Genomic DNA, 23,861 nt, shown 5'->3' on the forward strand with positions numbered 1-23,861 from the left:
TTAAAAAGAATAAGGCAGAGCCGAATATTCAAGATAGTAAATGAAAAAAAAAAAAAAAGTTACACAACAGTGCAGTGGGATCCTGTTTTTTTTTTTTTTTTTTTTTTTGGTAGGTTTGGTATCCATTTCCCCTTCCTTTGTTAACCAGCTCCTCTTTTTGCTTGAGGGTGGGAGGAACTACTCCACCCAATCTGGAATTAGAGATTAAGGGAGTGAGCACATTACTCAATCCAGTTCTCTCCCTCCTAGGAATTTGAATCTTAAGCAGCAACCAAACAAAAATTAAACATGGTTGGAGGCGATACATTCAAATGGTGGTGCCTTGAGCAACATCCATTAGCTCTTGCTCTCTAGATCACGGAAGTTGCTTTTCTAACTTGCTTCTTCATCTTTTCCAGTGTGATTCTTCAGCTGTGTCACCTACCCCATTATCCTTTCAATGAATTCCTTTCTGGCTATGTCAGCCAGAGTTCGGTTTGGTTTTGTTGCTTGCAAATCAAATAAACCTGCTGATGCTAATGTAAATCTTATTTTTGTAAAGTTAAAGTTATGTATAATAGATATTAAGCTATATGGATGTAGCCATACGTACATAAAAAAATCTGGAAATTATATGCCAAATTAATGGTGACAGTCTCAGGGTAGAGACTGGGTGGGATGGAAATAGCAAGAACTTTCGCTACTCTGTATTTTTCTATATTTGCTTCTTCGGTGTCCTTCGATTAATGTTATATATATATAAAAAGCTTTGAACATTTTCATGAAGAAGTTCTGGAATAAGACTAAACAAAAGAAAACCTAGACTCATAGTGCTATTCTTTGCTCAATTGGTTAGAACCTGATACTAATGAAGCCACAACTATAGTTTCTATTATTTGAGGGGAATAATTGTCTACTACAGCTTTTATGGGCACTAACTGCCCCTTAGCCTCGGACGCCTTCCCAATATGTGCAATTAGAATAATAATAATTGCCAGATGAAAAGAATCCCAAATATGTTATTTTCAACTGGCTACTGGACTTTTTCATTTAGACTCTTTTAACTTCTAACAAACTCAACATGTCTAGTACTGAATTAATCAGTTTCTTACCAACACATCTCTCTAAGCGTCTCTGTTTCCCAACAAATTTGCATTTCTCCAAGTATTAAACCCGAGAAATAACTTCGATCCTACTTTCATCTTTTCTCTCATATTCTATTGTATGCCAGGTCCTGTTTATAGTTCAAAATACGTTTCAAATCCATCTCTCTCCGACAACTACCACCACCATCTTTGTCTATATGCTATTTCCTACCGCTGATCTCTTTGCCAACGCAGTGTTTCTCAACTTTTTTGCTTTTTTCCCCCATTATTAACCCCATCAGGGGCCTTTTTAGACTTTCCCCACCCCCGACCATCCCTACTTCTTAAATGTTAACACCACGATGTACAGTTAACGTACAGTGGCCCTTCGGAGGGTTACGTGTTGTTGCAATATCTAGGACCTCATCCCTCACAAGAAGCCATTTTCACCCTCCTAGGGGCAATATCACCCCCACCAAGATTGCATGGTCTAATCAATCTGTCTTGTCATCAGACTGAGCTGACCTCTCTAAAGTAAAATTTTAGCCATAATACTCATTGCCTGGCTCAAAAATGTTCAGTAGTTTCTTCTTCATCCAATGATATGAGATAACACAGATAACTTCAGATAAAGAGCCTGAGCCTGGCCCATTATTACATGTGGTCAATAAATTTGAGTTTGCTCTACCCTTTTTTCTTGCGATTTGAATACTGCTCTTGAAAATGTTATATCAATTCACATTCCCAGTTAAGTGTACCTGAAGTGCTTGTTTCTCTCGTGCAGGTAAACTGTTTTGTTTTTTTAATCAAACTTGGGTAGTTTTGCCAATGTGCTAGCTCATTCGTGAGGGCCTCTCTCTCTCTGATTGTTCCAGGTCACAATGATTTCCTATGACCTTTGTATCTGCACCTGATTCGCATTCTCTGCTCCTCACCTCAGTGAATAACATCATATTCTCCAATCCCCCAAATTTTGGGAAAGCCATTTCTGACTCCTCCCTCTTTTGAAATTCTCATACCATTTGGTCCAAATTATTTTCAGTTCACTTCAGAAATGTTTCTCAGATCTAATCTCCAAAGGAGATACAGCTTTTTGGAAGCCCTGGTGTCTCTAGCACAGAGCTAATCACAAAGTCTCCGTAAGTGCTGGAAGACTGAATGAATGAACTTAATTATAGGACACCACACTGCTAAATGTTTCATGTGGAATCTCAAAAACATGTCTTTGACAAGCAGCTGAAAGCAAAAATTCTCTACTCTACCTCTTTGGATCCTCCACTGCGTGATAGCTCATACTAGGTGTTCAATAAAATTCTACTACATTTATTTGGAAAAAGTTGATTTCTTGTTCTGTCAATGGGCATTCTCTGATCAGTCGTAAATCCATTCCCTTTTTGTATACCTACTTTGAGTTAGGCATTGTGCTAAAAACTATAAAGGCTAAGGATACAGGAATGGACAAAACGGACGTGGTCATGATCCTCACGAAGTTAATGACAACAGTTGGGAACATCATAAATACCTCCCGAATGTTCTGCTGCTCCACCTCGTGCCGCTTGATCATTATTTTCCGCTTGAAGAAACGACAGTTTTTGTCATAGTACAGTCTCTGCTGAGTGAGAAGGTGGGCTTCCTCTTCGGCCTGTGTGTGCTGCAAGTTCTCTTTATGCTTGGATATCCGCTCTTGCTTTTCTTTCTTGGGTGTGCTATGGTCCTCATTCATCTCCTTCATACACATACACACAAAAGGAAAAAAAAGAAAACATGCCAGTCTCATCAGCCAAAGGAACTATAATAGTTTATTGCAATGTTAAATTAAATTATTTGGAAAGCAAAAGAGAATGCAAGGACAAAAAGACTTGGTGTTGCACACCTCCTCAACGTTTTTTTTTTATACTGATTAACTGAATATTAATGTTTCCATGTGGCCTCTCACTCTGGCTTCTCTCAGAACTTATTTGTTCACTTCTTTAATCGATACACATTTACTGAGTTCTTATGTGACAGGCACTGTGTAAGGTACAAGGATATAACGGTGAACAAAGGAACATGATTTTTACCCTCACGAGGCTTTACAGTCTACAATAAAAAATTAATCAAAGAACCACAGAAATGAACTGAAAAGTTACTGTGATAACTGCTGTGAAGGTGAGTATTTGGTTCTACGAGAAAGTTTAATAGAAAATATTAAACCTTGGTAATAACTAAGGAGAAATTTAAAAAATTGTAGGTGTTAACCAGTCAAAAAGGAGAGGGAAGAACACTCTGGGTAGAGGGAACAGCATGTGCAAAACCTGTAGGTTGGGTTAACTGAAACCTGGCATGATCAGGGCCGAAATGCCAGAGTGTGGCACAGTGTCACATGAAATGAGGCTGGACAGACAGACAGGACCGGTAGAGGCCTTAGAGGACAGGACACTGACCTTTGGCATAGAAGAAGTAGGTATTATATGTGTGTGTTGGGGAGGGTGTCTTAATGAGATGCATTTCAAAAAGATGACTCTGGCGCCCATGTGGAGAACAGAATGAAGAAGGCAAGAGCGTGTCCATGGAGACAGCCAGGCGGCTAGTGCAATGGTCCAGGTGAGAGAAGAGGGTAGCTTGGACGAAGAGGGTGATGAAAAGACCAAGAGAGGTAGACAGATTTCAAAGACAGGAGGTAACACTGCAAATGCCACTCATTTGAATTTCAGGAAAACAACAACAACAACAACAACAACAACAACAACAACAACAAAAAACAGTATTCATTTGGGACCAGAGGGTAAACAAAAAACTTATATTTCAAAAGCACAAAATGCATAGTTATTCCAGCCCATATGGGCACAGGAAAGGAAGCAGTGAATCAGAACAGTTAAGAAGATGTTCATTTGTGGGGAAAGTAAGATGATCACTTTTAGAGAAAGCACAGTGTACTCTTTGTTCATATTGTTCCTATGGACAAGCTTGACCTATAATATTTGGTTAACTACTCAGTTCAAATCTCCTCTAATTGCTAACGCCTATGCTATTAAATGTTTTGTGATGTGGACACCATATATTATTTGGATTATTTTTGTACTTAGTCAAGAAGTCCTGGTAAATTAAATTTTGACTTCCCTGTTCTATGGAAGTCTGAAGAGAAATATTAGAATCGACAAGAGCAAGAGCCGTTTCCAGCATGGTGTGAGCCGTGATTTCAACAGGAAGGCGGGCTGACTCGTTTCTCGAGGCCACGCCTTTGCTACTCAGCCTGATATGTACCACTACACTCATGCCCAAATTAAAATAAGATCATAAAAATTCACTCTAAAATCAAGAATAAATTTTTTTTCTGGACCATCCCTCATTTTTTATTACCCACACCTCTGTTATCTATCAAAAGTGAGGATAATGGAGATTTTTTTTTTTATCATCTCAAGGATAATACCTTTAAGTATATCAGTATCTAAATATACATGTCACTTTAAACAGTTTGAACTAAGTTTTACTTCATATGGAGTAATATTAGCTTTGCACAGAAAGGCTTATTTGAGGCTATCTCAAATTGGGTTTAGGCTGGTTTCTCCTCATGAGCATGTTGAAAGACTTATAAGTGCAGGCCTATAGTCACTTGGACTCGTAAATCTGAGTACGGTGAACCGAAAATAGCCTGAAGGCTGAGTGGGGACTCTTGAATGCTGTTTTGTGGGAGAATTTTCTAAAGGTGGGGTTCATGCAATCTCCAATGCTGGCGTGTTACAAAAGCTCAAAATGGTGGCTGCGGTCATAAAGGATGGCCTCCAGAGCTAGCGAAAGGGAACACATGGAGCTAGGAATAAGAATATATTTGCAGCTGAGAAAGTTTCAAAATTTCTTATTGAAAAATCGAGGTTATCTCTGTGATCCAAAAACATCTTTCCATGATGACATAATAATTAGGCTCAAGCAACAACTAAGAGAAAACAGAGAGAAAGTGAACCTTTTTAGCTGGGCAATTTCTCTCTACAGCCTGGTTCTCTCAGCCTTACATGGTGTTAGAGAGTCTTCCCATTTAGGCGATGTGGATTAAATACAAGTTTCTCAGGCCCAACAATTACCGGTGGCTCATCTGGGCAGGGCAAAAGATCCCGAGGCCCCCCTCAAACCACTTGCTTTCACTTCCCAATTGAAAAAGGAATTGGAGAGGAACCGTGCTTAGTTTCATATTAATAACTTAGCATATGAGCTCAAGTGAATGATTTCATATACTAGAACAATGTCTCATTAAAGTCTGTTATCTCTTAATACGCTAGTAGTCTACAAGTAAGAAATCTTAGATCTAAAGAGAAGGAAAGTCTATGGAACAGGAGGCAATTCACCTGTAAGTACAAGTAAAAGGAGAACTGAAGAAATTTGCGTGTTCATATCAAACTGCAGTTCCTCAGGAAGACTCTGAAGCCACTAGTGGTTTTCAACAAACATTCAAGAATCGATCATTCATTTATCAAATATTCGCATGTACCAGATACAGGGATATAGTCATGGGCGCGCACAAAAAATGTCATGGTCCCTGCTTAAATCGCTTACTGGCTAGTAGCGAAAGTGACATTTAAGTTAAGGTGGTAATGAACTATCCTAAATCTTATAAGGAGGAGGAGTAGGAGTTAATAGCAGACCTGTGGTAAAGGAAGGATTTGGGGTGAGGATTGGGGAGAGCATCCTGGTGGAAGAAACAATGTGAGCAAAGACCCTGGAGGAGGGCCAAGCTTGATATATTTGAGGAACCGAAAAGTGACCATTGTGGCAGAGGCAGCAAAGAGTTAGGGGTGGGGTAAGCAGGTCGGGGGGAAAATACTGGTGTGAGGTGAGGCTGGAGGGGAGGCTGGCAGCAGGCCACATAGGGGCTTCTAGGATTTTGATCTATCTTAAGAGCCATGCGAAGCCGATAAATGTTAAAATCGTGAGGTGATATGACTAGATTTGAAAAGATCACTCTGGCTGAAGTGTGGAGAATAAAGTAGAAGTAGGCAAGAATGGTTTAAAGTTAGACCAAATGATTCATTAAGTATGGTACCTAGACTAGACCACCAGCATTGCCTGGGAACTTGTTAGGAAAGCATATTTCAAACTCCACCCCAGACCCACTGAATCAAGAAAATACAGGGGTGGGTTAGCAATCTGTTTTAACAAACATTTCAGGTGATTCTAATGTCGAATTTGATAATCAATGGCTTATGGACTATGAATTGATCACAATGTAAGATGAACCAATTTTAAGTTCCAATGATTCTAATGGCAACTTGGTGGCTACAATTATTGGGGCTCTTACCTCTTTTATTTTTTCCTTACAAATCTTATACTGCTTCTTTTGACTTTCTAAGAAAGTTGTCAAATCTTTCTTTTGCTGGGCCAAGATCTGCTGCTGGAACTTCTTCTCATCTGCTGCGGCTACCTTTGCCTGATAAAAAAAACAAACACGATCTTGGATGAATTGTTCTTTACACAAAATTCAGCTACTCATATTCTCCAGGGGCGGGAGAGGGAGAGAGGGGGAGGGGGACAAGACGGGGAGGGAGGGAGAGAGTGAGAGAGAGAGGGAGAGAGAGAGAGCACGCTCACATGCTTAATTACTGAAACACCCCTGGCACCCTGTCCCCAGTCACTCTATCCCCAGGGAGCACATGTTTACCCCTGCTTTTCCACACTACATAAGCCTTAAGGGGGGCGGGTGGCAGGGAAGGTGACAAGTTTAGCACTGCTAGTACCTGGGTAGGCAGGTCTGCTTAATTTTATTCACTATTATTAGGCCCATTTTCCTTCAGACATAAATAACTCCTCCCATCTAACACTTATCAGTAATAAAGGTGATATTTTGATTATCTGTCTGACCCTTTTGTCCGTTTTTAAAATCAGTTTAGAATCTGGATGGGGAAGAGAGACGTGCCCTAGAAGATCCAAGCGACAGCCAGATTAATTACTTGCTGCCATTGGTCAGGTGCCATCCGCCATCCAATCAGCTGTAAACAGGGATTATCACAGCTAAAAGGGACTGTGTGCAGAGCGGGTTTCCTTTGACGAGGACTGGGTGTGGTGGGCACAGTAACAGACCTGAATTGTGCAAGTTTTTGTAGGATGGAAGCATCTTATTTCTTTTTATTTTACCCAGACCTCCCACCAAGGGACTGATGGCTCGGAATATATTTGAATGGACAAGAATGCGATATATACGTTCAGTTGCTCTTTTACCTTTTAATGACAATTTTAAGTAGCTCCATACCACCCCCTCTGTCAAAGCGGCACTGTTCCTTCACCACCAAAAACCACACCCCTCCTGCTAACGTGATGCCACTGCCGGGAGCAGGCTTGGCTTGGCCGTGGCACCGAGGCATGTGTGCACATACTGACCTCCTTTTCTATGATAGCCACTTGCTTCTTGGCCAGCTTCTCCAGCTCGATGGACGAGTTGTTGGCATGCGTCTCCACCTCCTTCTGTAGCTTGAGGCGGTGCTCGTCCATCTCAGCCTTCAGCTTGTTCTCCAGGGCGATCAGCTGCTTCTGGTGCTGGCGCCGCATCCGCTTATAACCTGACATCTGTTCCCGCAACTCGTTCTCCTGCTCATGCTCATGGATCTGCCGTGTAACCTGAATTGGGTTGGGGAACAGCACTCAGGTAACCAGGTTCACGGAAGACAAACTTTCTGGCGACGTTAAAGAACCCTCTGGCTTCATTTTAATTTACCATTGTCGCCATCACTTTACCTACTACTTCCTGAATGCTCACTTGTATCAGGCACTGTGCTGGGTGCTCTTTCTATACTTAATTTCTAATCCTAAAAACCATCTCACTCACTTATTCATTTTATCCATTCATGAGGTAGGTGTTACCATTCCCATTTTATAGATGAAGAAACTGAGACTCGAGGGAATTAATTTATTCATTCGGCCCAAATATGTTCACATATTTTTGATATATCATTATATATATGCTCGAGGTCATAGCTAATGAGGAGTGGAGTTAGGATTCGCACATTTCTGTCTGGTTCCAGAGCCGCGCTTTTTTCACTATGCCAGGGTTCCTCGCCCTTGGCACTACTAAAATCAGCAGAATGATTCTCTGTTTGGAGAGGCTGTCCTGTGCATTGTGGGTGGTTCAGCAGCATCCCTGACCTGTCCCACTAGATGCCAGTAGCACCTCCCGAGTCAAACAGTCAAAAATGTCTCCAAATGTTGCCGAGCGTCCCCTGGGGGGCATAATCCCTCTGATTGAGAACCACTGCACTATATCATACTGCTTGTTTGGTAAGGATCGTTTCCCAACAGTCATAGGAGTCTTGAATATCTTTTCAAAATAGTTCGAAGATTTATTTCCTATTCTTAATATGAGTCGAGAGAAAGAACTTTCTCCTTTTAAATCATCTGCCCCCCTCCCCTTCCCTGCAAAAGGGATGTTAACAAATTATAGTATATTTGCTTGCTCTCCCAAAGGGAAGAAAACATTCCTATGATTTTTGGATGGCTACTTTTCTCAGTCATTTTTTTTTTAAGCCATTCTCAAGTGAATAGCCAACAAACTGAAGTTCGTAAATGTAAATTTTGATATCTCATTCCTATCTATTAAATCTTTTCTGATTTCCCAGAGCTTTCCTTCAATTTATCACCCTTCTTTATTTTCCTGTCAGATTCTCTGGTCACTTCCTTCTTATCTTGCCTATTCTAGAAAAAAAAAATTTAACCGTAAAATTATAATTTTAGTTTTTTTTTTTTTTTTAAATAAGTAATTTAGTCACTCCTATCTACTATAAGCCACTTCTCTTCAACCTAAACCTCAAACAAGTTTTACTGGAAATTTTCATGCTGCTATTAATTCTCTCTACTATTTTCAGTTTATAGGTCAAAGTGCATTTTGTACAAAGAACAGTTTGTTACTCTGCTCTTTTTGGAAGGTGTCCCTGCTTACTAGATTGAGTCCTTACTATCAAGAAAGTGCTGTTCTGTAACTGGATAGTATTATCAAAGTACACCATTAAACGCTGGCCGAACTTTGAAACCCTTCCAGCTTAAACTAACACTCAGTTTCATATTCATTTCTCTTTTCTAAAGGAAGATCCTCTCTAAAGTATGAGGAATAAGAGTGGGCAATATTTCAACACCAAAAAAAAAAAGGATTTCACCACCAAATAGGCACCTAATATTCTAGAGAAAATAAACTACTTCGTCATCACGATAAATGGATTTTTAATAGACCTATTTCATAATAAAAAGTAGGAAAGTAGTAGTTTGAGATATATGTGTATATTTGACTTGCGCATGCTTGTGCCTTCCTGAAGTTCAACTGTAGGGAAAAACAATTCCAACCAACAGAAAGGATACCATTTAGTCCTTTTTTTTTTCAGACAAATATGGCAGCAAAGGGTCTGTTTGAGGGTAATGAGTATGAGATATGTTTTGTCTGTGTACTTATTTTTTCTTATTTTAGTATTCCTTCTAAAATCATATTCCTAAAGCTGAGGCACGGCACACTCGAAAGCTATCATGATACACTTAAAACTTGCCAGCAGAATGTTTGACTAGTTTGTAGTCAATAAAATAAAGTACGGCCATTTCCCTAAACCAGGCTGCCTAAAGATAAAACAGAAATAACATTTTCTATCCTAATTGGTGGCTAAGTCCCTGTGAAAAGGGTGGTCCTACTGTATACCAGATTACATGAGTATGTGGCAAAAACAAATTACAAAGTTCAACACGCTGTCATTGTATATCATTAAATTCCAGGAGAGACACTTTGCTTTTAAGTGGTTCCCATAATTCGGATAATTGCCTCCTTAAATTTCTAACACTGACATCCATTTGTAAAACTACACTTTCCAAGTTTGAAAGTAATTGTCTTTTTACATATATATAGTGAGTGAGTTTTGTAATCCCAAACTCAAGCTAGATAGATGAATTCAAATAAAAGTATAACCAGATATTTCATTTGTGAAGTCTAACATGAAATTTATAAAAAATTATGTTACCTATAATTATGTATGCCTGTATGTTTTAAGTTTAAACTTTGTGTCTTAGGAACATACTATCTGGTCAATAAATTAAAAAAATAGTTCATACTTTAATCTTGCTTTTTATGGTTTATATTGTGCTTTCACATGTGATTTACCTCTTTAATTTTTATAAAGCCTGAGATTTGAACTAAGGTCCTATGATTCTTGAATTGCCTGAGGAAATTCCTATCACCAAAGCAGAAAAGAATGAAACCTTCTGTTAAGAAATAATGGAAGGATTCAACACCCCAAACAGTCAAAGCTAGAGAGAGCCGTAAGCCTAAATTAGAAACTAAATAAGTCTAAAAATCAGAGAAAGTTAGGAATGTGAGGACTGTTGTTTTCACAATGGTAATCTCAAAAATGTGATCAACTAAAAGTGAGCAGTTTCATCTTGTCACACCGAGAGGGCTAGAGAGCGTGGCTTGGGGACAAATCTCATTCTATCCCTTGCTACATAACTGACCTTGGGCAAATAACTTAACCAGTGTCTCTCAGTTTTATTCATATGTAAAGAACTATGATGAGATTGACTTTGAGATAAAACTTGCCCTAGCAAGGTGTCTCACACATAGCGAATGTTCTAGATATGTTGATTTCCTTCCTTCTGCCAGGCTCTTTGAGTAATATGTTTCTTTTCCCCTTCACTAAGCATTTATAGTGCTGGGGACATAATTCAGAAGAAGTGGATCTAAGAGAAAGAGCAAATTCAACAAAAACTTTACTTATATCCAGTTTGTAGATTATAAGTATGTATAATTTCTGAATCTAATTATTAAGTATTTCATATACCTGGAATAATATACAAAAAATAAAGAACCATAAAGGAAGACTGAACTTTTTCCAGAAACTTCTTATTGCCATTCTATTCTACTGGATTTAATTCTGACAAAATTTGGCTCTAAAACATACCACTTCACCACACTAGAAGGCTAATAAGCAACTTACTTAACATGAAAGAGGAGCATGGTGGCTGATAATGTTACCCTTTTAAGAGATCAAAGCCAACTTACAAGATTAATTATATGTAAGAATCAAAATAATGCTTATGATAAAACTGGCCGCCCTCAGCATTTAGAACAAATGAAATTTATAGCAAGTTCTTAAAAAGAATACCAGTGACTCACATTTTGGCTTAGAACACCTAGGGAAAAAATGTTTTAAGTTCATACTAAAAGTAATGACCGATAACAGGCAATTCTGCCTTAAACAGAAAAACTGACATGAAGAACTTTGAAATACACACTTATAAATCCAAATTCTCATGTGATCGCAGGGCTGGAAAGGACTTCATTCATTCATTCAACACATTTATTGACAGGCTTTGGTTATGCGCATTGGGCAAATATATCGGGCAACGCAAATAAAAAATGGTATCAGCAAAGATCTTATAGTGAGATGAAGAAGCCAACAAAAAGGAAAGAAGAGACATGCAATATTTTGATAAGCATCCTCTGATACACTATCCAGGAAGAGAACACATTTTCAAGCATTTAGAAGCAGAACAGTGGGGCTCATGAGAGGAGAAACTAGCATTTACTGCTGAGGTGCTAATATTTTCATGCTTGCTATCAAACTTATTCTGGTACCCAATTTCGTGTTTAAAAATCTAAATGAAGACTCCATTTTTTTTTTATATTAGTTTTTCTACTGAATGTGTAAAACCAAAGTAAAAGAATCTACATTTGCATAGGTAAAACAATAATCGTTTTCTCCTACGTGCTTTCCTGGAGACTAGAAACTAAGATTTTTAAGCCCCTCTTTCTCATGTGCTTTCTAACACAAATACATGTGTGTAGTAAAACCACTGGATTCCGATGAGAATTCCTTCATAAGACCAAAAGCTGACTTTTCTGATAGATGTGGTCTTGGTCTTCATATTCACACCTATTGTGGGAACAGCCAGGGAGCCAGGACATTATAAAATTTTAAGAAGAAATAACATCGAATGTAAATCAGCTAAAAACACTCTCATGGGTTACTAATCTAACTAAAATATTAGTATCTCCATTCATCAACAATTAAAACTCTAAAGACACACCTCAAAGGCCTAAGAAGTCAGATGAGTAATTCTGAAGAACTATGTAAACAACTCCTTTCTCCAGATAATGAATCAGGCCAATATGAACTTTCTTATAGAAGAATAAGAATGGATAAAATTAAAAAGGTTCCATGAAATGCCCTTCGTTTTCCTAATTTTTCAAAATAAAGTCAATAATCTTGCCTTTAAATGATTATAATTTAAAAATATACAATTCTAAAGTTTCCTTAGAGTCTCCCGTGGTATCAAGGCTCTTTTCCTTTGTTACAAATGCAATTGTGCAGTGATGCATAATATTATAAAAATCTCAGTTTTAAGGTGCCAAAATAATAAAAGCATCTAGCAGTAAAAGCATGTAGCCCATGGGCTTCATACGTTTGTCTATAACCCCATTCAAAGCATAATACAGAAGGACATGCTAAGAGGAAAAAACCCACAGAGCTAGCTAGGCCTCTGTTAGACGCTGTAGAAGAAGTAGGCTGAGACAACAAATTTGAGGAATCACAAATTTTTTTTTCAGTTCGCAAGTCTATTTGAAACATACACTCATCACTTATTTATCTAGTAATTAAAAAACTAATTTCTAAATTCCTCTTTTTCTTTTTGCTGTTCACTTTTGGACCACTCTGTGGCTTGTTAGCACTTCTACTACAAGGTTGTAAAGAAAGAGTAAAACCAAAATAAATAAATCAATATAGTATTGCTAACAACTACGAGATGTGAAGAGAGGCTTTCATTTTGCCATGATCTTGCTCTAACTTTTATGTCATTTAAGTATTTCAGTTCTTTTTCATTTGAGTTGGGATCCATGAAAAACAATAAGACTCATGATATATTTTTGAAAATTAGATACTTCTTTTTGATATTCCAGTATCCTGATTTATATATTCCTATTGAAATTAGCCTTTAAAATAACATAATAGGTAGTAGTTGATAATATACATTAAAATACCCATACCTATAGTTAGATTATCCATAAAACATCATATCACTTTTTCTCTTCCATTGTTTTTTTCTCCCTAAAAACTACTAGAATACAAATACCACTGAACTCTGATAAACTTTCATTAATCCCGCCGTGATTCCAAAAGCATTACATTTGGAGAGAGGTTTCCACCAAAAAAAAAAAAAATATATATATATGTATATATAATATATATATTAAATACATATATATATAATTTTGTGGCTACAGCAACAGTCTATCAGCTACTCTGTTTTTAACTTAATATAGGGGCAGGGGCCTTTTAGCAAATCAAAAGTCCACGAGAGAGACAGATGCCAGCTGTTCTCTGGATGGGCTCTGTGAAGCCTGTAGGATTCAGAGGGGTTCCCGAGGACTTTGCCTAGACGCTGAGGTGGCCTAGTAGGGAAGCTGCTTTCATTATCCACAAAGAGGAAGACTGTGATGGCTGATATACACGCAGAGTGGCTCTGAGTGAGTTCACAAATGCAAGAGTGAGATCATTCTGGCATGGCAGTAGTAATATCTTACTGGGAGGCAGGAGAGGTCATGAATATATGATGTGGGAATGAGGGTGTGGCAAATGAGAAGAGAAGAGAACCAGTCCCAGAGGGGGAAGAGCCACTTGGTGTAACGTCGCTTCGCATGCACAACCTGCTCATGGTGCCCTGACTCTGCGGCTGTTCATCTTTTCTCCTCTCATCTCAACATGTGCAGGTCTGGATAAAGGTTACAAGTCTCACAAGAGTCAGTGATAGGTAGTAATATTCCATAAACACCATGTTTCTTTTGTCAGATATCATGGCATGAAGATGTGTTTTATTTAATGTTTCATGCTTTATTTTAGACTCATAGGCATGTTTTTTTAAGTGTCTAACAATCACTAGCAAATACATAGTGGACATTTTAAGATCTCCATTACACAGTACTGCATATATTTAAAATGAAAAATTGCTCTTTAAAGAGATTACAAGAAACTTCTATACAAAGGAACTTAAAGGCAGGCTTATTATCTATAAACAGTCTACATTAAATTGCTCGCTTTTAGACAGCAGCAGGCATAGCAATGTGTAGGTGCGTTAACTTCCATTTTCATTATATTTGGGTTTTTAAAGATTATAATCCATTATCAATTCCAAAGATAATAGAAGCCTTTAAAAGACTCGAGAAATAAAAGAGGAAATCAGGTTTAAAAAATAGGACAAGAAACAGAATCATTTCTGGGTCGGCCTTGGATGATGTCATCATAGGTTCTAAATGTAATAGCTAAGCAGTGTATACTAACTCTTCCTGCACATGTAACCTCTAACATCAATTTGGGCAAAACAACTCATATTTCAATAATTTTTTGGCTGAGAAGCGAGATTCAGAAGCAAAAGATTAAAGAGAGTTTAGAGTGCCAAGGATGAAACGATGTGAGTGTGTATGTGTGTGTGTGTGTGAGTGTGTGAGTGTGAGAGCGCGCACGCGCTGGGGACCAAGGGGAGGAGGCATGAAAACTAACTCTTCCAGCACACACCCCTTTTGCTACTACAAGGGCATCCAGCAATCACATTTGCAATAGTAAAAATGCTGAAGGATCCTACAGCATCTTTTCTTCCACGACCATCCCTATCCTCTCCTGCAAAGCCCTTCTTGCTTTATTGGTGCCAGGAAATTCTTCAGGGGTTAAATGGGGAAGTGCAGCCACTACCATTGTTGCAATAAATAAATGAATGAACCAGAACGGACCAGCAATCCATCCCTGGGAAGCAAGCAGCTTATTTTCTACAATTATATACAGTAGCCAGCAACCATCTATTTTTAAAAATTGTTTTATCTTTTGATGTGTGTGTATACATTATAGATACACATGCATCTATACAAAAAGAAGCATAGTACCCTGCATACATATACATCAAATACTGTAAAAATATTTTTTAGCATTATTATTTTAATGAAAATATAAACAGCTTTTAAAATATTGGATATGTTAGCAACTTCATCTTAAAGGCCTTTTATTTTGCACATACAGCATATATAAACACACATACACACACACACACACACACACACACAAAGGTTTTTTTTTTTCCCCCTGCCGTAGACAATGCTAAAATATCTGAGAGCAGGTTGCTATGCCAACAGATTTTTTCTAAAATGAATAAAATTATTAGGAGAGAGAAAACATTCTTGACTCCTTTCCTCCCATCCATGAAGCCGAGAGAGGCTCAGGGAGGGCGAGAGGCTGCCAGATGGGGAGGAGGGGAAGGAAGGGAAGGTGAGTAGAGGGGTGTTTGCTTACCAAAGATGCTGATTTGATCGTGGCAAAGCGCTCTCTGTTCCGGTAGTGGAGGGCCTGGCTCTGAACTGACTGGGTAGGCCGCGGCTCAGGCCTGGGATCGCCGTGGCCCGCCTCATCCCTTATGAATACATGATCCTGCAGAAATGGATAAAAACAAGGAGAAAGTCCAGCTGTGCTCTTTCCTCGCCGGCTGCCTCTCTCTCACCCCTCTTTCTGCACAAGCACTGCTGTTTGAAATGCATAGTTTAGCTCTCTGCTAGTCCCCGCAGCTCCCACGGTACAAAATGAATAAGCAACACATTGCAGCCTTCAGTTAGGAATGTCAGCTGATCGCTAGTGGGATGCCTTCTGAATCCCTGGCAGGCTTTTTCTTTACCTCCAGAATTACATATATGCAAAAGAAAAAAAGAATAGAAAAAACAATGCAATGTACAGACTCCTTAGAACAGTTTGTTTAAAACGCTGTAACCAAATAATTCCTTTAAAAATGTCATGTCCATGTCTAGCAAGGAGGATGCTGGTTGCTTTTAACATAAAAGCGAGCCTCCGCCTCATTCCCTTGAAAGATCTGCTTTCTCAATTTAATTTTATTTGAGATCTGTTCGGTAGGATCATCGTTCTGCCTAGAACCAGTGTAGGCTTGTGCTGAACTGCCTCTCTATCTTGTGCTGGGAAGATTCGGCAGTCACTGAGGGATCCTGCTTTCCAGTCATGATCGTACACAGTTCTAGCACCTTCTCTCTACAGCTTCTGAAAGGATTTTTTTTTTTTTTTAGATTTAAAGGGACAGGCATACAATTTTAACCAAATGATACTTTCACAAATTCTTGCTCAACTCAGCCTCCGTATGGTCACCAGAGTAAGTAAAGCTGGAATTTAATGCCCTTGACTGATTTAATCAAGCCTGTTTCTTGATAGGCAAAGATGATTAATTTTAGTGTAACATCCAGTGAAAAATAACATTCCCTGGAAGGATGGTAATGGATGTTTCTTAAATGCAATTGAAATGACTTTTAAAGGGGAAAATGCTTTCAGAGGGTGATGTGTCTCTCTATAAAAGATGGAGTGGTCAGACAGTAAGTATCTCTAACCCTTCAGAGAAGAAGATACCATAATAATTAATAGCTCAAAAACATATACAACCATGGGGGATTTTTAAATAGTACATGTTCAGGATAGTGAAGGAGAAATTAATTCTCTTATTGCCCTAGGGTTTTAGGAGAAACTATTTGTGAGGAGTCAGTTTTGCATTTTGTCCATGACTATTTGAAATTTTTTGGGATTTCCATCATCAGCCAACAAAATTAAAGGTTTAGAAAATAAAATTTTATTATGTAGTCTAAAATTTTGAAAAGTCAAAACACACATCTTCCTTGAGGGATATTAAATTTTACATCCAGGTTTTTACATAAAAGCCAAGAGCCAAGATTAAATTTATTATTGGGCTGGTTTTTTTTTCCTTTAATAAATCTAGAATACTTTAGAATGTTGGGAAGGTATCTACCATTACATCTATATTTATAGATTTTTTTTAAAAAAATTTACTGTATTGTGGTCTATTTTGTTTCAAATAATGACGATACCTTAAATGCCATTGAGGACACATATATCAAATTTAAGGGATGTTCTACCACTGTACTGTCCAATCGGATAGCCACTAGTCACATAAATGTTCAAATTAAATAAAATATAAAATTCGGTTCTAAAGTCACACCTGCTGTGTTTCAAGGTAGACACTAATTATGGCTACCATATTGAACAATGCAGATATAGATCATTTCCATCGCTGCAAAAAGTTCTATCAGATAGTGTGGTAGGTTAAAAATGCATCTCAATCCATATTTTTGAAATTTCTTTAAAAATATTTGACAGGTCATTTAAAAATTTTCAACAATATTTTCTAGGAAATCTAAACTTTTAATTCAGAGGGCAAAGAAAGATTAAGTGTGGGACTGAGACTCATGCACTAGGTTTAGGTTCTAGAGAGGCAGGCACTGGGATCTGCTACCATTTACACTGCTGAATATTTATTAATAAGTCACATTTATCTCCAAAATTGATCTTACTTAATATTACAGTACCAGAAAAGCAAAAAGCTTTTAAATACCAGCAATGAGAATAGATATACTACGTAGAGGCCTGTGGTTTTTCAGGAGACCTTAATAAGTCATAGTTTTGGTGAGGATTCGTTAGCTAACATTCGGTACATTGACAGAGGATATCTTGAATGATGTAGCAGCCACTAAGTTTCAAATTTGTTATAACTTGATTGACAAAGATGACCAGTGACACTAGAATCCACACTGTTCACATAACCAAATAAAACAAAAACATATTTATGTACAAATATGTATCATTTTAATATTTTCCGTCTGTTTTCTCTCAGATAAAAATGAACACTTTTGGTTAGGACCCTGCTTATCAAATTAAAAGTCACATTATATTAGCTAAGTTTTAAATTCAAGGATATTGAAATACACTGGAAAAGTTAAAACTCGAAATCACAGTGATTTTAGTTGACACACAGTTAATTGAATAACCCAGTGTCTATTTTTGAAATAATGCCACTTTAGAAGTTAGTCTAACAAATAGGTCCAAAATTTTGATCTACTTTAAATGTAATGCTAATAGCATAATCGTTGCTTTATACTCTTAATTTTTTTTTCCTTTTAAAAAAGAGTTCTTAGTTTTCCACAGCAGCTTCGTAATGGAGATCACTAACACTTAGTGTCCTTAGTGTCTTCAAATATTATGCAAAAGACCACAAAATGGAGCAAAATTTTAGGCTAATAACGGTGGATATACATTTCAAGTACATAAATTATTTTTAAAATATTCAATTCCTTTGTATCAAACAAGTTCAAAACTTTGAAGACAACTTAAATAGTGAAGCCATTTCAAAATGGGGAAATGTGGCTTAAGAAGCAAGTACAAACAAACTAAACTATCACCTTTACTGGGCATATTGTCTGTTGGTCACCTTGCCCCTTCAAGTAGCGGTCCCTTAGAAAATGACTACAGCTGGCTCCTAGAGTTTCTGAAGTGAACGCATTTTAAGACTAATAGTGGAAAAGGTCAAATTGCTATTTTATGCAGTTACACACCAGTGTAGGTTATTTACAAATGATGATGAGAGGACCAACATCTTCTCTGATGCCGAAGTATAATTTTTAGAACATTAAGAACAATTATGGTGTTCTATGTTACCAATACAAAATACATGACTTGGTTATAATTTATATTAAAAAACATTACATTCTGGGGCCAAATAAACACTAATACAATCAGGGACCAGTTTTAAGTAAATCTATGTTAACCTAGTAAAGTTATAACATTCTTTCATCATAAAAAATAAAACGTTCGTGGATTGAGGAAAAAGCTGTTGTAATGTTTGTTCAAAATCTTCAGTAAAAAAAGAAATTGAACTTTTATAAAATATAGTGAAGCACGTGAATGAAGCGTGAGGCACAAACTTTACTATTATACTCTGAACGAGGCGCTTTACTTTTTATTTAGAAGTTTTTCCCTAAGCGTCCGAATAGTTATGTTTCTAAAATAAAGACTTGTGGTGTAGTCACTTATCCCGAGTTTGTAGCTTAATGTGAAATTAACCCTGGAAATCATTCCTAAGGACTCTGTTATGTTTGGGGGATATCTTTTATCACACTACCCACCACATCTGTCTGGGCAGGAAGCTGTGGGCTTTTTGAAGGCAGAGTAAATGTGATTTGAAAAATCTCAGTCACTCTAGCACCGAGTATAGTGCTTGATACTTAGTAGGCATTCAGTAAATGTTTGCTGAATAAATAAGCTCAAGAATATAGGTCTGAGATGTTGGAGAGATGACATTTTCTCTTATATTATTTATCAGAATTTAAATCTATGTTTCACAAGAACATGTCACTCTGTACTCTAAGAAAGTTGTGAAATAATGACACATACACATAAGCACACCTTTACATGGGTCAGAGGGAGAGAGAGAAATCTAAAACTGGCTTTTATCCGGTGATGAGAAACCTTTTTATAGATTCCAACACTTTTCATGCTGTGGAGAAAGGATCAGCAATCCCACTGTCTCTCTTTTGTTCATTTAGAAATTATTAATTTATTGCCAAAGCAGGTGTAGCTATCAAAAGCTGGGGCTAGAGGAAGGGGAAAAGATGGAAAAGGTTACTTTAACTGGAAAGATAGCTCTCGGGGAGAAAAAATGACTAGCGGAATGCTGAGGATAAAGATGTTACTATGGAGAGGTGGTTTGCGTGGCTGCTCTGTTTAAGAAACGTTACCTTCATAAGTTAATTTACTTTTACTTTGCCAGATGTGAGTTGAGTCAAAGACCTGCCCTGCTCTTCAGCAAAAATAATATGAAAGGCCACTGAAGCAAATGAAAATTAAACTAGAACATCCTATCCCCTCAAGGACGTTTCTTTTTTTTTTCTCCCACAAAAATGGTAAAAGGTGTTCTTTATTTACAGAAGGGGGAAAAAAAGAAAACCTGACTAATAGGAAGAGCCCAGTAAAACTTTAGGAGTTAGGATAGAATGATTTTTTAAAATAATCTCTAAAAAGGGGCTATGCTAACTTGAGTTCTTTAGGGACATCTAAAATAAATTAATGAACAAATACTTTTAATATATTTACGTCTAATGATCTATATTCATAGAAAGCAGTAGTAGGCAAAGATAACTAATTTTAGTCTTTAACAAAATAAAGTATACCTTTTAGTTGACGAATTAAGAAAACAGACTTTGTTGCTTAGGATGATATTAAAATCTGTTTGCACTGCTACATACACAATGATTTAAAAGAGTGGGGCAGAGGCTCAGCAGCAGGTGGGGTGACAGGAAAAAAAACTAATCTGGATTAAAAGCTCACACTGGAATCACTTGTGACTTAATCAAGAATTGGGTTGCAGAGTTGTGTCCTATAAAAGTTCACAAAACATTTATTGAGTGCTTACTATGTGACAGACACCGTGCTAGGTGGCAGGTGATGAGAGGTCCTTGGGGAGCCACCAGTCTGGGGAGACGGTGACATTCTTTGTGATCAGAAAAAGCGGCGTGGCAATACCAGTAAAGGGGAAACAAACAAATGTTTCAAGTTTATTTTGTCAGAATATACTTTTAGACTTATCGAATCATTCTTGCTCAAAAAAAAAAGATTGGATTAGGATCCCTTCGGGGCCTGGGAAAGACCAGACTGGAGGCTAAGACTGGAGAGAAGGAAGGAACTTGAAATTCTGATGTCAAAGGAAATTTTTCAGTGTCCCACTTTACATTTTGGGGGCTTGATCTGTGATAGAAGTGTCTTGCTGAAACCAGGGCATCTTTATTCTGGATGCAGAGCAGTTAATCGCAAGTCACACCCTTAGTAGTTACACATAGCCTTTCCAAGTTTACTTCTAGTACAAAATGGCAATCTGGTTCATATCTATGACTTGACTAATTTAGGATTATGTCTGCTTGATCATCACAATCCAGGGGGACAAAAAATTTCCTACCCTTATTCTTATGTGTTGATATTTATTAAGAATATTCTTATTGTCTAGAGTATTATTATTGGAGGAACCGTATTCATTTAACTGTTTCAAACCATAAAGATGATACTCGAGATTATTTAACCCTTTTAATCCATTATGTTCAATGAACTAAAATAGCATGATGCTTAATATCTGGTAATTAATTCATTCCCTGTGGGGGTTTTTTGTTCATTCATTCGTAATTATTTACTGAGTGCCTATGCTGTGCCAGGCACTGTTGTAGGCATTGAGATACAGTGCAGAACAAGGTGGCATAGTCTTTGCCCTAATGAAATTTACATTCTACTCACAAAATAATAAACAAATTAATACATAACATAATTTCAGATAGCGACAAGTATTAAATAGAAAATAATATAGGATAATGAGATAATGGGTAGAACACTGTTTATAATATGATAATTTAGGCTTTTCTAAGATTCTGGACCTGAACCCAAGCAAAACTGGTAAATATTTTATATAACAATATTGATTGCTTTCTTTCTAAAATAATCTTTGTGCTCACAAATGATGACAGACTCAGAAGTACACCACTCAGAACCCCCCTTAAGGAAGGACATGCTGCGGGCAGTCGTCTTTGGCTGCCAATTCTTTTAAGGTCTGCCTCAGCAGCAGATAGCAGCCTTGCCCAAGTTCACATCCTTTCCTGGTAGCTCATATTCAGTGATCTAGGTGAGGGCTATCGAGGCCTGGCCAGTCTGGCCCAATTCTAGAAGGCCATTTTAGCTCCAGAACTCCCTGGGAGGGTTGGTTGGTGGCCATTGGGCCTACATCTCAGTTCAACTTTGCCCTCTGATCAATGCTGCTCCTTTCTCTTCCTGTCCACGAGCATTCCTAAAGGAAACTCCTAACAACAACAACAACAACAACAACAACAACAACAACCTCCTGTGATAAACCATCTCAGCTCTGCTTCCTGGAGAATCCAATCTACAACATAAATGTTACCTACACCTACATGCATTATATTGTACTTACCATCCCACTGCATGGAGAAGAAGGGACTGATCGGGCCAGTGGCTTTTAGAAAAGAACCCTTTTGCAAGTGAAATCTTAAGTGGAATTCAAATATATAATGTAAGAGATAAAAGCAGACCTTGTCCTGGGCGAAGTGTGTGTGAGGCTTGCTCCTAACACACCTTTTTACAAAAAAACTTGAAAGTCACATTAGAGATTCGCTTCTTTAAATATCACAGGAGTAGAAGCACAGAATTTTAGAGCTGGAAGGGATCTCTGACATCATACAGAAAAACTCCTAATTTTACAGATGAAGTAACTGAAGCCCAGAGAGGTTTGTGACTTGCCCAGAGCAAAATAAAACTAATAGTAGCAGATAGAACTATAAACTAGTTTCTTTGTTCCTGTCGTCCACTATCCAAAATTTTCTGTTGAGAGTTTAAGATCCTATTCCAATCATGTTCTCAGGTGGAAAACTTTTAGGAATAAGTAAACCAACAAACAAAAACTACATTTGAATGAAGATGATATAAAGTATAGGTATATCATATTAAACATTAAGTTTTCATATATAATATATTCTATTTTTATAGCCTGCTTATAATTTTCCTTTTTTTATTGTAGTAACATACATATAAATTTACCATGTTAACCATTTTTAGGTATATAGTTCGGTGCTATTAAACACATTTATAATGTTGTGCAACCATTACCACCATCTATCCCAAAACTCTTTTCGTCTTGTAAAACTGAAACTCTATATCCATTAACTAGCAACTCCTCGTTTCTCCTTTCTCTCTAGTTCTAGGCAACCACCACTCTACTTTCTGTCTATATGATTTTGACTACTCTAAATACTTTATATAAGTGCAATCATATAGTACCTATCTTTTGATGACTGGCATATTTCATTTAGCCTAATGTCTTCATGCTGTAGCGTATGTCAGACTTTCCTTCCTTTTTAAAGCCGAATATTCTATTGTATGTATATACCACATTTGATTATCATCTATCCATTAACTTATGGACACTTGGGTTGCTTCCATGTTTTGGCTACTGTAGATAATGCTATTATGAAGATGGATGTGCAAATATTTGAGACCCTGCTTTCAATGCTTTTGGGTATACACCCAAAAGTGTAATGCTGGATTACATGGATATTTTTAATTTTTTTTAGGAACCACAGCAGCTGCACCATTTTACATTCCTACCAACAGTGCACAACAAGGGTTCCAATTTTCCCACATCCTTGTCAACGCTTGTTATTTTTTTCCTTTTTGATAGTAGACATCCTAATGAGTGTGAGATGGAATCTCAATGTTAGTTGTGATTTGCATTTCCCTAATGACTAGTGATGTTGTGGATCTTTTCATGTGCTTATGGTTATTTGTATATCTTCCTTGGAGAAATGTCTATTCAAGTCCTTTGCTCACATTTGATTTGGGTTGTTCATTTTTGGTTATTGAATTTCAGGAGTTATCTATATATTCTGGATATTAATCCCCTATTACAGGGGTCCCCAACCACTGGGCCGCAGACTGGTACTGGTCCATGGCCTGTTATGACCCAGGCCGCACAGCAGGAGGTGAGTGGCAGGCAAGCAAGCAAAGCTTCATTTGTATTTGCAGCCGCTCCCCAGCGCTGGCATCACTTCCTCAGCTCCACTTCTGATGATCGGGCATTAGATTCTCATAGGAGCACTGGTCCCTGGTGCCAAAATGTTGGGGACTGCAGCCTTATTAGATACATAAATATTTTATATGCAAATAATATATGTGCAAAATATTAGAGGTGCAAATATAATTTGCAAATATTTTCTCCCATTCCGTGGGTTGCCTTTTCATTCTGTTGATATTGTCTTTTGATTAGCCTGCTCATATTTTAAAGTTAACTCATTTGAAGTTCTATTTGCAAAGGTTTTTCAATTTTCTTCTATCCTATTTCCTCTCTCTACATATATCTCATAATAAAAAAGAAATACCTTATATAACTTAAACCTTTCCTGACAAACATTTTTTTGTGAATCAAATACAA

General features: G+C 37.5%; 1 protein-coding gene across 3 annotated transcripts in view; it reads right to left on the reverse strand.

Annotated features, from left to right (window-relative positions):
* Window positions 1-23,861, reverse strand: part of TAOK3 (TAO kinase 3) — a 145,859-nt gene that overhangs the window by 14,601 nt on the left and 107,397 nt on the right. For all 3 annotated transcript variants that reach the window (XM_016149524.2, XM_016149522.2, XM_016149523.2), the window contains exons 14-17: window positions 15,332-15,466; window positions 7,410-7,646; window positions 6,334-6,462; window positions 2,587-2,790 (exon numbers count right to left, since the gene is read on the reverse strand). In XM_016149524.2, coding sequence (XP_016005010.2) covers window positions 2,587-2,790; window positions 6,334-6,462; window positions 7,410-7,646; window positions 15,332-15,466 — 705 coding nt within the window. The remainder of the gene's footprint in view (window positions 1-2,586; window positions 2,791-6,333; window positions 6,463-7,409; window positions 7,647-15,331; window positions 15,467-23,861) is intronic.

Source organism: Rousettus aegyptiacus, unplaced genomic scaffold, assembly GCF_014176215.1.
Source record: "Rousettus aegyptiacus isolate mRouAeg1 unplaced genomic scaffold, mRouAeg1.p scaffold_m13_p_5, whole genome shotgun sequence".
Taxonomy (NCBI): domain Eukaryota; kingdom Metazoa; phylum Chordata; class Mammalia; order Chiroptera; family Pteropodidae; genus Rousettus; species Rousettus aegyptiacus.